The sequence below is a fragment of the Agelaius phoeniceus genome, chromosome 5 (genome assembly GCF_051311805.1).
Source record: "Agelaius phoeniceus isolate bAgePho1 chromosome 5, bAgePho1.hap1, whole genome shotgun sequence".
Classification (NCBI taxonomy): Eukaryota; Metazoa; Chordata; class Aves; order Passeriformes; family Icteridae; genus Agelaius; species Agelaius phoeniceus.
The window spans coordinates 59155684-59169661 of record NC_135269.1 but is presented as its reverse complement, the minus strand read 5'-3'; the positions used below and the strand labels follow the sequence as shown (position 1 = coordinate 59169661).

Genomic DNA, 13978 nt, shown 5'->3' with positions numbered 1-13978 from the left:
CTGAGGATCAACAAAGACAAAAGGGAAAACCTGTTCCCTCTGCCTTGTGCAGGTAAGACAAGAAATGCTAGACTTTAATGGTAGCTTTTAAATGTTAAGGCTATAAAGATAATGAGAGACATTGTCTGTAGGGGCACAAGATCCCAACCCGGGAGGCTTTTAGTGAGACAATCACCCATGTGAAGCACATGGAGTAGAGTTACCCGTACTTTAGGGCTGTGGAAGGACTGCTCGAGGCCATTTGCTACTTAAAACCTATGATTTCATTGTATTTTTATTTCTTTCCTTTCTTCAGTGCTATTCTTCAGCATCGCACTGAATTACACGGGAATTACAAAACGCTAAATTTAACATTTAAGTCCTCTCCTGAGCTAGTGAATTCTATAGCTGTGAAGCTTCTGGAGATTCACTGTTCCATCACTTGTACAGGGTGTCAGCAATGTGCCATTTCCATGCAATGTGCCATTTCCATGCCACAACTCGAGGCTGACCAGCAGCAGCCGAGAGCGCGATGCCGCTCACACTTTCCGAGTGTCTGAGGCCCGCACCGCACAGGGGGCCGGCCGGGGCCTCCGCGGCTCCCGAACGGAGAGAGCCGCTCATGTTCTCACTCCATCCTTCCCCCAAACCCAGGGGGCCGCCTCGCAGTCCCACGAGCCGCGGCTCCGCACCGCGGGGCTGCCGCGTTCCCTCTCGGCCGCACCCGGCCCGGCCCGGAGCGCTCACCCGGGCTCGGCCAGCGGGGCCCCGCCGCCCGCGCCCCGCCCGCGCCGCCGCCGCTTCCGGCCGCGCCCTTCCGCTCCCACAGCGCCCCGCGCCGCATCATGGACCACAATGGTGAGCAGGGGGAGGCCGGGGGCCCGTCCGAGCCCGGCCCGCCGGGCCCGCGCCCGCCGCCGGGCGGGGAGCGGCCAAGCGGGGCCGGCGGGCGCGGGGCGGCGCAGGGGCGGCGGCGGCGGGCCCGGCCCGGCCCCCGGGAGCGCCGGCGGGGCTCGGGCGCGCCGCGGGGCCTGCTCCCTGCCCGGGCAGGCGCGGCGGCCCCGGTGCCACCTTGGCCCGACGGCGCCCGGCGCTGCCCCCGCCCCGAGGGCGCTGGGCCGGACTGAGGGGCCGCTGCCGGCGGCACGGCCCGTCCCGTCCCGTCCCGTCCCGGGCGGAGCGGCGGGCGCTGGTGGCGCGGCCGGGCCGGGTGCCGGGCCCGCAGCACCGGATGCAGCCGTGACGTGCCGGAGGTGGGGCAGAGACGCTCGTTTGCTCGCGGCGTTTCCCGGCATCGGTGCCCATAATGTGTTTCCTGATTCCGTGTTTGTTTGGGGCCCGAGAGGAAACTTCCTCGTGTGCTTAAATTCGGTTGCGTGGTTTGAGTGTCGTTTGCCCGCGAGCGCGCTGGCGTAGCTGGGATCCTTTGCTAGTTCATGCGCTGGCGTAGTGCAGTGAATAAATGAATGGACGTGGGTTTTGTGCTAGGGTGGTTTTGGAGGTTTTTTTCCTTTCCCTTACAAAAGATTGCGTTATGACTCTATCTGTATAAAGCATTTGGGCAGTATTTGTGAATTTTAATAAAGCTGGAAATGCAAAAATAAAACTTAAGTTGATGAAGGTGACATTTCAGTAGGTTGCATCACCTCTAATTAGAACTTCTTTAGGTAGTCTCAACAAGTTTGGTATGTTTGTCGTAGTTTTTTCTGGACATCATCTCACAAATTATGCTCCTGCTGACTGGAATTTATTATCCTTCCATGAAGCATGAGTGACTAATAAACTTCCTAGTTTGGGTTAGTTACAGCTGACTCATGTAAATATTCCTGGCTTGAAAGGATATAAGGAGGAAAAGTGACAGAACGTATTTGGCAGTTCAGTGGATTAACTAATAAATAGGTTTTTGATTTTTAAAATTCTTTTTAGTTATCCCTGTTTGCAGATGACTGAGTTGCTGCAGAAACTGTTTGTGGTTTATGGCACTGTGGTTTTGTGTATTCTGGTAGAAAACAGAATTTCCCAACACGTGAGAAAGAAGTGGCTTTACCTCTGCTGCCTTGGTCAAGCACTCCCTGGGGAAGCCTGATGACACAGTTGAGTGTTTGCAGGTTCCGGACAGCTGAAAGAAATAACAAATGACCAGAAGTGAAAACCAGCTTTATTGGTTTTGCGTTTTTGTATATTGCCTTTTAGAATGAAACTGTCAACCATAGTTCTAAGAGGAGTTTGATCTGTCTGAGGAAACTGAGGGCTTTTGATGATTTGGAAGAACAGGACTGTCAGGGCGCAGTCCCACTTTGCAACTGACACATTTCCTAGCTTTGCTGGCAGCTGCTGAAAAACTTGAGAGCTATCCCGTTTTTTCTTGGTTTTCCTTCTACTTGTTGCATTGTGTGTGGTGGTTACAGGCTTTGAGAGGCAGCAGTTGGTGAGGCATTGTGCAGAATTACACTAAAGAACCCTAATTTCAGTGTCCTGCACTGCAGTCCTTTGGGGCCTCTGCAGTCATTCCAGGGCTGTGGAACTGCAGGGCTGGAACTGCTCGGGGCTCACCCCTTCCAGACTGAGCATGCCCTGCTTTGAAACACCTGTGGCATTTTCAGTTAAAATCCCAGTGAGCTGGGAAGATTTGTGAAGGATGTAACTTCATTTTTGTATGAATGAGGTGCTGTGGGGTGGTTTCAGATAAACTTGCTGGAGGTTGAGGGAGTTATGTCTCCTCATTGGTGTTGCTTGTTGCATTACCTGGTCTATGTTATCTCTTGGAGCCTGTACCTGCTGATGCATCATATGTCAGGCTGTTTCTTGCTTTGTTTGCCCTGGTACTTAGATGTAAATCTGGTTAAGGAGAATTTTGTATATAGCTGGGAACAGTAGTTTTCAGTTTAGGAAGGATACAATTACATATTCCTAAGTACCAGTATTTTTGTGCTACTTTTTTTCCAAGTGATATATCAAGATGTTGAGTTAATATACGAACTAGTTTCCTTCCTACTTTAATAAATAATATACATAAATTGTAAAAATTATCTTTTCACATAAGAAATTCTGTGTAATCAAGGTTGTACAAAGAATTGACTCTCCAGTGCTCTTCGCACTGTGAGAAAAGCTGTAAGGTTAATGTTTCTGTTGTGGAAAAATGTGTGACTGGCTAAGTTATTTTAATAGCTTTATTTTTAAACTAGATTTCCTAAATTTGTTGCTGGTCACAAAACAGTTTTTTGTCATGATTTCTGGAATAAATTGTCTGTGAAGATACCTATTTGTAGTGATTAAATTTTGGTATGTTGTAGGAATCTTAAGCAAGCTTTAAAAATAATATTTCTTAAAACATTTCTGTTAATATTTAACCTCTTTAGAGACTACTAGATAAATTTAAAAAATCTATACTTTCAAAATTTTTCTTTCACAGACAATGATTTGCAAGGAACAAATAGTTCAGGATCATTGGGTGGTCTTGATGTCCGTAGAAGAATCCCTATAAAGCTTATTTCAAAACAGACCAATAAAACCAAACCTGCACCTCGAACTCCAAGGAATATGAACAGGATGCCTGCGAAGACACAAGCTGGTGATGAAGGTAAATTCATGTAAATTCCCTATAGTAGGGAAGTGTATTATTCCACAGCATTGCTTGAGACTTTACTCAGAGACTGAAAAGTCCAGTGTTCTGTCCAAACACAAAGCAAGTTTCAAATCTGCAAGTACTGCTGCACTGTAGGGCTTCAGTAGTGCCCATTTCCAAAAAAGGCTGTCTTACTACTTTGGTTCTGCCTTTCTGTAGAATGGGCTCAGCAGATTGGAAGTGCTGTGGCATTTTTGATGATTTCAGTAAAAATGACCCATGCTCTTAATAGCAGCTGGTGTCAGTTATGAAAGTGTTGTGGTTGGCTCGTGTCTTTCTTCTCTTTCTCCTTTCCACAGAAGAATTTGATTATAACAAGGAGGAGCGATACGAATGTAAAGGAGGCGAAATGTTTGGCAATCAAAGGAGATTTCCTGGACCCATTTTTTGGGATTATAAGGTAAAGTCATGAATCTTGACTGTGTTTCATACCAAGTTGTAGATAGTCCTGGTAGATACTTTGTTAATTAAAAGTTTTTCAGTTGTTTTTGTTCTGCCTAAAATTACATCCTCTGCTTTCTCCTGTTTGTGACGTTCTTGCTTCCTTTTCAACTAATTCAGAAATAATGGGTCTGTTGATGATAATTGAAATGAGACGCTTTAGTGATGTTGGGGTTTGTTTTCTCACCCCTTTCTCTGTCCTACCAGATAAACTTGCTGGGGGAGAAGGATGATACACCAGTCCATTTCTGTGATAAGTGTGGATTGCCCATCAAAATGTATGGACGCATGGTGAGTGAAATTACCAGTGGAAGATGCAGCCATGGTTTCCCTTTGGATAAAATGAGGTTTTACTGTGTCTGTATGAGGCTTCTAGAGATCACTGATTTCAACAGGCATCTGAATAAACAGCAGAATAGTACCAGGATGGAGCTGGAAGCCTTCACTGCTCAGGTGTTTTTGTTCCATCTGTCTGACTGATTTTGCTTTACCCCCTGATTCAATAAAGTAAGCCTGAAAATGTTAAACAAAAAACAGAACACCATGACAAAGGAAAAAACCTTCAGTTTCTGGGGTTTTGACCTTACACCACTTAGGTTTGAAAATAAGCTTTTTATCTCAGTTGAAGACTTGCAGTGAAGTTAGAAAACACTGTTCACTTTTTTATGTACCCTTAAAAATCCCTGAGATTAATTTAGATTTATAAGCGTGATGTAACAGGCTTCAGCATCTGACTTAATGGCAGTTAATGCTTTTAAAACTTTCCTTCCTTGCCAGCAAGACAAGTGCAATCAGATTGCATATGCAGCTTCTGTGAAAGTTCAGTGTTGGTGATAGTGCAAGACTCAAACTTCTGCCAATGTTTTTTACACTTTTTACACTTTACCCCAAACAACACTACTCCAAAAAACCCCAAACTCAGCATAAACTGTTCTAGGTTTCTGTGCAAAGATGCTGTAAATTGTTAACCACTGCTTTGCTTGTTCACCTCATAGGTAACTTAGTTACTTTATTATAAGCTGTGTACTGGAGGGAGGAACTGTAGTCTGCAGAATGACATAGATACTTATACATGATGTCTTAAGAGAAATGTTTTATTTCTAGATACCTTGCAAGCATGTTTTCTGCTATGACTGTGCTATACTACATGAGAAAAAGGGAGACAAGATGTGTCCAGGGTAAGTTATCTCAAGATTTGTTATTAAAGGAAGTGTAAGAAAGTAACTTAAATATCTTATTTCAGGTACTCTATTAACATGACTCTTATTTATGTACATTTAGCAGAGGCAGTAGTGTGCTCTGAACTTTGTTGTTCCTATTCCATATTTTGGGATTGTAAGAGATCAGTGTTTACTTTGTTGGTTTTGGGTAGGTAACCTGTTACTGCTGTAATTTAAAAAGGAATTAATGGCAGTTTGATTTACTTAGTGAAAATGACTCGTGTTATGTTTTAATGCACAGAAGAATTTGTTTGAGAGATGCTATTTAAAAATTTTACCTCATGACATTTTTATGTTCTTTCATAGTTACATTTCGATATTTATAAACTAGGTAAACTTCAAAATCATTGAAAAGTTTCTTTCATTGCTACAGTGGGGCAAAATTGTCAGTTCTAATTTGTCTAATTACGTTAACAAGGGAGAATGCATGTTGAGCTCTCTGTGATGACAGTAGATCAATATTCTCTTTTAATTTAGCTGTAACGAACCTGTGCAGCGAATCGAGCAGTGTGTCCGAGGGTCTCTCTTCATGTGCAGCATTGTTCAAGGATGCAAGAGAACTTACCTGTCACAGAGGGACTTACAAGCTCACATCAACCACCGTCACATGAGAGCTGGCAAGCCTGTTACTCGTCCCCCCATCGAACCCGTACATCCTCCTATCGCCCCGCCGCCGGCCGAGATTCCCGAGCGTTTCATAATGCCCCCCGAGAAGCACCACATGAGCCACATTCCGCCCAAGCAGCACATCATGATGCCACCTCCTCCTCTGCAGCACGTGCCACACGAGCACTACAACCAGCCCCACGAGGACATCCGTGCTCCTCCCGCAGAGATGTCCATGGCCCCGCCGCCCCCCCGCCCCGTCAGTCAGGACACCTTCCGCATCTCCACGAGGAAGCACAGCAACCTAATAACTGTCCCCATCCAGGATGATTCCAACTCGGGCGCTCGAGAGCCGCCCCCGCCGGCACCCGCACCTGCTCACCATCATCCCGAGTACCAGGGTCAGCCGGTGGTGTCGCACCCCCATCACATCATGCCTCCCCAGCAGCACTATGCGCCGCCCCCGCCGCCGCCGCCGCCCATCAGCCACCCGCTGCAGCACCCTCCGCAGGCGGCAGGCACGCCCCACATGGTGTACAGCCAGGCGCCGCCGCCCCCCATGACCTCTGCCCCGCCGCCCATCACGCCGCCGCCCGGACACATCATCGCCCAGATGCCGCCCTACATGAACCATCCTCCTCCGGGACCTCCCCCCCCGCAGCACGGAGGCCCACCTGTAAATGTCAATGCTCCCCCTCCCCACCACTATAACCCCAACTCTTTGCCACAGTTCAGCGAAGATCAAGGAACTCTTAGTCCCCCTTTCACACAGCCTGGGGGAATGAGTCCAGGGATATGGCCAGCTCCAAGGGGGCCGCCTCCACCTCCCAGGATGCAAGGGCCTCCTGCTCAGGCCCCCCTTCCTGGACCACATCACCCTGATCAAGCCAGATACAGACCCTATTACCAATGATACAAGCAACTGTATGAATAGAGAATGCCATGAAGAGGATAAAACTAAATACAGAAGCCTTTTAATTAATTGTTTTGGGGTTATTTTGTTGTGGTTTTTTTAAGAATACCGTCATTTTGACTGTAAGACATTTTGAGGTTTGAATCTTAAATGATTTTTAAGCCTTGGCCGTAGGACTCTTAACTTCAAATACTCTGTAGTGCTAAAATAAGTGGCTTAGTAGACCACAGTTGCATTTTAACAGAACTCCTGTTGCTAGTGTGGCTAAATTGTCCTAAGATGATCACTTGTAATATTATTTCCTGGAGAAGATGAACACGTGTTGTACCATTCTGAATATTGTTTTTGTTAAACCCAGTGTTTTTGTTAACCTGTGTACAATAATTAAATTGAAATATGGTTGTAAATGTGGTGAGTTTTTATATGAAGTTAACATACACATAGTTCTGGGACACCATTTCAACACGTATACCTTCCAAACAGCAGTGTAGTGAAATATTAAAGGAACTTTAATATTTCTCCTACTGCCATTTACTGTTACTCATGAGGATTTCAGGCTGTAACGAATTCTTGGCACTAAAAATCAGACATGCAGAATTCTGCGTTTACCACATTCCAGCTTTTCCACTTTTTTCTTTATGCATCAAAATGAATCTATCAAAGATAGAGCTTTGGGCATGACATGAAACCATGTATTCTGGGTTTTTTTGTTTGAGTATTTGGAGTTTGTTTTAAAGCTAGTTTTGATTCGGAAGGTTCTGTTTACATGTAAGCTGCTCAGTGGAGTTGAATTCAAACTACTGTGTTTACCTATGGCTGTGTTTGTGTGGAAGTGGCTGTGAACTGGCTTGCCATGTCCATGAAAAGCAGCTTCTTTTAGGCAGGGAAGTCACTTGCCTCTCTCACTTTATATAATGTGTACAGTAGGAGAACTTCCCATTTGGATAACATGAGAAAAGTGGTCTGAAATCCCCTGTGTAGAAATAAAAAGGTACACATTATTTATCTGCTTTGATTTTGTGATACAGGTTTAGTTGATCAGTCAGTCATTAGGTGTTTTGCTTTTCTCAAAAACTAGCAATATCAGCAGGCTTTTAGTTCTGTTTTTGTCCAAAATTTTTGTTTTGTGAGAATACATTTAAAGAGAAACATAATATAAAATGAGAAGGTTCCTTTTTAGTGCAGCTGGTAGCAGAAGCAGACACTAACAAGACAGTACTGTCTGTTGGTTGGAGTGTTTATCTTTCCATTTCTTATAAGTATTTGCACTGAACCATTGTTTTTCCAAATGCCACGTTTCTGGCAGTGGTGCTTTTAGATTAAGTCCTTTGGGATTTTTTAAAAGTTTGTAGTTTCCTACTGTCTCAAATAATCTGAGCCATCTTAAAGCCTCAATGTTACTTTTTATTTTGTGAAAATTCTTTTCCAGAATCATAAGTGTTAAATTTATGAAAGAGCTGTGACAGTGCAACATTCCAAATTTTGTATTTTTATGTCTAAACTTCATATTTTTAATTGGTAGAGCAAGGGCTCTTTAGATTTATTCTGTTCTTGACTGCCATTGATTTCTTGTGGCCAAATCTTTTGAACTGCCTTTCAAGTAAAACCTTCTTTAGAGGTGGGATACAAATAAATTCCAGGATATGCAAATGGCCAGTAAGTGTCAACTGCTTGAAAATCTGCTTAGCTGTAACATACTTCTTTCTAAGAGAGAGTTATTTGGTTTGGTTGCTCTGAAAACTAAGTAATTTTAAATAAAATACAGTGGTGAAGAAAAAGAGGCTGATTGTGATAGTGTGCTGTGAAATGGGCTGGTTGAAAATTTACTGTTTCTATGCATGTGAAGGCAAAAATGTCTCTGCCAGCATTCTTTTCTTTCAGTAACTAACAAACACATGAGGAACTTTTCAGGACCCCTTCTGTCACTGTGAAGTTGCCTGGGAGGAGGCACATTCTGTTACAGCACGTGGCTTCATCTGAGGAAAGCTGCATGTCTGATCCTCGTCCTTTGGCTCTGCCCAGCCAAGCTGAGCCCAGCAGCACAGCTGTGTCACAGGGCTCAGAGGGCCCCAGCTGCCTGTGCTGTGCTCCACTTCACCCCTGCTCTGGGTTTGGGAAATCTGACAGTCTGGAATGAGCCACTACCCACAGGCACAGGTGGTGAGGAGATGAGGCCACGCTTTGCACCGTGCTGGGTTTTTGAAGTAAGTCAGGCTGCAAGCTTCTGTTCCACGTTCGCCCATCTCTTAACCCAGATGAAGAGTTCAAGATATTTCTGTGTCCAAAGCTATTCTGGACGTGACTGTTAAAGTGCTTTCCTGAAAATGCTGAGGCAGATTGATTAAGGGAAAACAGCAGTTTTTTGCTCTATCAAGAAGCACAGAAGATGAATGTATCTCTATCATTGTCACTGTAGACAGTGTGTGAGAATTTTTTTCTCTGTATTTGAAACAAAGGTGACATATATCATAGGGACAATGATGTGTTACCCAAAAAAATCAGTGGGATCCCTTGAGCTGGTTAATGACCATGGACCAAAAGTCTGTGATAGAGAACTTAGCTGAAAAGTCATCCTATGTAGGCAGGTCTTGGACTTGAGTCAAATTTCTATGTTGTCTTTTAAGAGGAAGACTTAAATATATTTTTTTAATTATTAAATCTGGATTAGATTGTATATATAAATCTATTACCTATGTAACTAAGGGCACTGTTGATGTTTCCATATTTACAAAGTTTAAAAATGCTTCCTCTGCTTGAAACCCTCTGTTAACTGTCTTTTCAGTTTGTTTATGGGTTTTATGTATGTTTTAGGGTGGTTTTTTTTCCCTTGATTTGATGGTTGGGTTGGTTTTTTTTATAAATACCTGGTCATTTTACTGAGAGGTTACAGAATTCATGTGTTGTATTTAACTATGTAATTGACAGAGTTAGAAATGGTGAGATGTGATTTCTTTGGATTCCTTCTTACTGTAAAGACAAACATTTGAATTTAATTAATTGCATTTGTTTTGAATAAATCTCCTTGTCTGTGGCAGTGATCACCTTCCCGAAGCATTGCCAAGCAGATCTCAGGTTTGAAGGAGAACTCTGGCATTTAAATTTGTCAGCCATTGCAGGTTCCTCTAACAAAGTCACGTAAGCAATGAAAAAGAGTTTGAGATGGTTTCACCATGGAAAGAATGAAAGGACACCAGCTCATGGCCTGAAAACACCTGTGCTTTAGATGCTTGTCTCCTTACACTTTCTTCCTGATCCTATCTCTAACTTTGCTTCAAGAGTTGCCTGCAGCCATGCATACTTTATAACCAGGGGACCGATTGTGTGAACTATGCTTTCTGTTTGTGGTAGGGTTTTTTTAGTACTGTTAACTTAAAGACTGGTTGCCTACATGTGATAAGTCATATTTTTCTTCTAAAAAGAAGAATTAAAACTGTGAATTATTTTTTTTAAATCTGATCCAAGAGAATTATAAAACCTTACTGGATGAATTTTCCACTTCTTTTCACTTCCTGCTCTCAAAGACTGTCAAAAACTGTTACAAACTGAGGTGGAAGTAACTCCATTATTACCTAACTCCACTTTTGAATTTCCACACATAGAAGGGAGGAAACTATCTCCCCCTTAGTGGAAGCCAGGTGTTCTCACATTTGTGGATATGCTTTCCTTGTGGATCAAGTCTGAACACACCCCTCTCAAACTGTTTTCTGCTCTGTAAAACTTGTGTCTGAATTTGAGTTGTTCCTCTCTGTGTGCATTGCTGGGCTGCTGACAAAAGAAGGCTCAGGTTCACAGCAGAAGGTCCCAGAAGAGCACTGTGCATTGGAGCTGCCATGGAATATTCAATGTATGGGAAATAAGTTTGAACTTTTTGTGTGTATGACACAGAGTCCAGTGCAGCAGAGAAATGTGCAAGGTTTGGATTCATTTCCATCCTGATTACACTTCTAAAGTAAATATCAGTATTATACAAGTTGTATTTCCCTTTGTATTTATGGTGTTAAAAACAATTCTTAGCAATTCATAAATCATCTTGATACAGTAATTGTCCCTTCACAATTGTGAGCTTTTGCACTGTTCAGATGTGTTATACTCACACTAGTGATTCACACTGACCAGTTTGCAGGCTGAACTGGCTGAATATGTTTGGGCAGTGCAAGTGAAAATAATGATGTTTAAATCCCCTTTTAGTCTTGACTTAGCCGTGAGACACCAACTTTAGAAACTTTTCCTACTCTAAATGGGATCTCTTTATTCTCTTGAGTATGAGGCATTAATTTGTTGGTGTTTTTTTCTTTTTTTTTTTTTTAATTTATTTTCAGTGTAGACTCAGTTAATGAGTGCAAGAGATTAAAGTATTAAAAAATGCAGCATACATCCAGAAATGTGTGGGTGGAATAGCAGCAGGAAGCTGGTAAATCAGCTCAGTCATGATGAAACTTTAGTGAGCAATTTGGATAGTACAATTGAAGGGATTCCTGAGTGCCAGTAAGGCTCATTGTAACACACTTCTGGTAATGGGAAGAGTGCTAATATCTGTGGGCAGCAGGAATGTTTCCATTTTTGTGCAGTAATGTTTCACAAAAGAACTTTAGCAGAATTGCTTAGGGAAAAAACCCCAAGTGAGTAACTAAATAGAAGGAAGTGTGTCAGTCATCAAGGGTTTTCTTCAGTTCTATTTGTGAAAGTCAATGTTTGAACACACCTCCAAGATAATTTACGGTGAATTATTTCCTCCAGTAAATAAAATCACATGAGTGCTGATGATTGTTGCTCAATTTGTCCTTTGCCATTTCTGGGCCAGGTAAACTTTCAGGCATCTTCTTAGGAAGCAGAAGGGAGCAATGCATATAGACTGAGAAAACAAATTCTCCACATTCAGCACAGGGATGAGGAATAGGGAGCTGTGAGTAGCATTTCAGTAAGGAAGTGCTTAAGGATACTTCTCCCTTAATAGGAACTCAGTTTGAAATTGAAAAAAATTCAGGTTTGTGTGTTACAATCCACTCTCCATTGGGCCTAAGACCTTGAATAAACACTTCTAATTTTTTGTTTCTGTATTTCACATTGCACCACAAAGTGATAATCACGCTTGAGAGTAGGCTTGAGCATCACTGGCTCTCTGGCTTCTCTATTTTCCATCCCTCTTGCTGGCTATAAAATTGTTATTTAATTACAAAGTCTCTGTACTGTGCTGAAGAGATACAGGCTCAGGATATGTGATGAGAAATTATAAACCTGTCAGGTTTTCTGAAAAGCAGGTATGGAATTTGCCTTTTTTGCTTAATTCCTGAGCAAATTACTAAAACACAGTATATGGTAGTGTTCTAACTGAGCAGCAACAGCAACCAGTGCAGGATATTTAGAAATCTAAATAGTTGGGTTTCTGAAAGTCCCTTTCTCAAAAATAAAGCAGTAAATCTGCATCAGCACAGTATCCCACAAGATGTTATCATCTGCAGGAGAGTAAACTGCCCAGAAAAATGCTGGTGTTGGAATAACAGAGAGTTGCAGAAATAACCAGTACCTGGAGGGAATATCTCATAAAGCATCAGAAGTACATTTGCTGCTGGTATCAACATTGAAAAAGAAGGAGCAGGGTGATTTAAGAACATGTCAGGTTGCTGCTAGGGATGTGTGACATGGGAGTGCAAAGCTCTCTGGCCAAGGCTGTCTATGCACCATGTCCATTTAAGAGAAGGTGAGTAGTTTTGAAAGGGGGAGTGATCCTGTGTGGCACTGTGCTGTGTCAGAAGAGTCATTAGTATAGAAATGAGTTGTTCTGAGACATACAATTTAGAAAATAATACTTTTTTTTATTAACCTGAAGCCTAACAAAAAATCCCATATGGTTTTGAAGTGCAGTATGTGGTATTCCACCAGATACTACACTTCATATATTGCTTTTGATAGGGATGTTTGCCTGGGTCTGTCTAGGTGCGTGTGAACACAGGACTGAAGAGAGCAGCTTGAGTCTGACAGTTCAGATTACACTGGTATTATGTGGTATCATGGTTTTCATGAACATGTTTACATCTCATCCTAAAAGCAGTTTAGTTTTTTGCTCCTCTTGTTCTAGCTTCAAAAGGATCTCACCATTGTAAATATGAGGAACCATCTTCTAGTATCTTGTTCATGTTAAAGTTTCTCCAGTTGGTTTTTTTTTCCCCTTACAGGACAATATTATTTTTTTATCTTGCATAACTTTTCCTCTGTCCTAGGTTAAATCCCTGTATCTATTTCTTTTTTTGCCAGTCCTTAGATACAGGCTCTCCATTTTATAAAGATCCTCATTACAACTTTCTTCGTTTACACTTGATCTCATAACAATTTTCTTCATTTACAGCTCTTCTTGAACTGGAGAGCTCAGTCCTGAAGTTCAGACTATTTAGAGTGAAATTTCCCCTGTGCATTGCCCAGTACCACAGAATCACAGAATGTGCTGGGTTGGAAGGGACTCATAAGGATCATCAAGTCCAACACCTGGCCCTGCACCATCCCTTCATGTCACTCCATGTGCCCGAGAGCATTGAGCTCTGTCAGGCTGGTGCTGTGACCACTGCCCTGGGGAGCCTGTTCCAGTGCCCAACCACCCTCTGGGGGAAGAAACCTTTCCTAATATTCAATCTAAACCTCCCCAGCACCACTTCAGGCCACTCCCTCGGGTCCTGTCCCTGGTCACCACCGAGAAAAGATCAGCATCTGTCCATCTTCTTCCCTCATGAGGAAGTTGTAACTGCAGTGAGGTCTTCCCTCAGTCTCCCCTGAGGCCTCTCAGGCTGAACAGACCAAGTGACCTCAGCCACTCCTCATGTGGCTTCTCCTCGAGGTCCTTCACCTTCCTTGGGCACTCTCTGATAGTTTCATGTCTTTTCTATATTGTGGTGACCAAATCACTTTCTTGTTCTGGAAAATCTGTTGTGTTTCACTCTATGTTTTTTGGAAGGCTGCATTGGAAGGGCACTTTGGCAGTGTGCTAATTGTACCTGTCTTCAGGTACTGCTGTGCTGAGTATCTGGCACATGACAGGTACTTGACAGTGAGTGTGCCACTCTGCTGTGGCACACTCAGAAGAGCAGGGGCTGCTGTGAGCAGCTGCTCACCTTCCCTCTGGTGTCTGCAGGAAGCAGCATCTCTGTGATGCCACTGAGGGCCACGTCTCCCACACCACGTCAGGCACATGATCACCCACCACAG

At 43.2% G+C, this 13978-nt stretch overlaps 1 protein-coding gene across 4 annotated transcripts; it reads left to right on the top strand.

The window, feature by feature from the left end:
* Positions 1-772: 772 nt before the first annotated feature.
* On the top strand, positions 773-8565 carry CBLL1 (Cbl proto-oncogene like 1). Of its 4 annotated transcripts, none has more exons than XM_054631919.2 (6): positions 773-837; positions 3392-3559; positions 3907-4004; positions 4253-4336; positions 5150-5223; positions 5743-8565. In XM_054631919.2, the coding sequence occupies exons 1-6, from the start codon at positions 825-827 to the stop codon at positions 6782-6784; spliced, it is 1479 nt and encodes a 492-aa protein (XP_054487894.1). In that variant the 5' UTR covers positions 773-824; the 3' UTR covers positions 6785-8565. The 4 variants fall into 4 exon arrangements, with proteins under 4 accessions (XP_054487894.1, XP_054487893.1, XP_054487895.1 ...); XM_054631918.2 differs by having other exon boundaries at positions 3904-4004; XM_054631920.2 differs by lacking the exon at positions 773-837 and adding an exon at positions 1057-1232 and having other exon boundaries at positions 3904-4004.
* Positions 8566-13978: the final 5413 nt, after the last annotated feature.

What these genes read in the sequence shown, in the direction of transcription:
- CBLL1 (XM_054631918.2), top strand. An exon ending in GACACAAGCTGGTGATGAAG is followed by an intron (nt 3,560 to 3,903) that starts GTAAATTCATGT and finishes TCCTTTCCACAG; the next exon opens with AAGAATTTGATTATAACAAG. An exon ending in TCAAAATGTATGGACGCATG is followed by an intron (nt 4,337 to 5,149) that starts GTGAGTGAAATT and finishes TTTTATTTCTAG; the next exon opens with ATACCTTGCAAGCATGTTTT.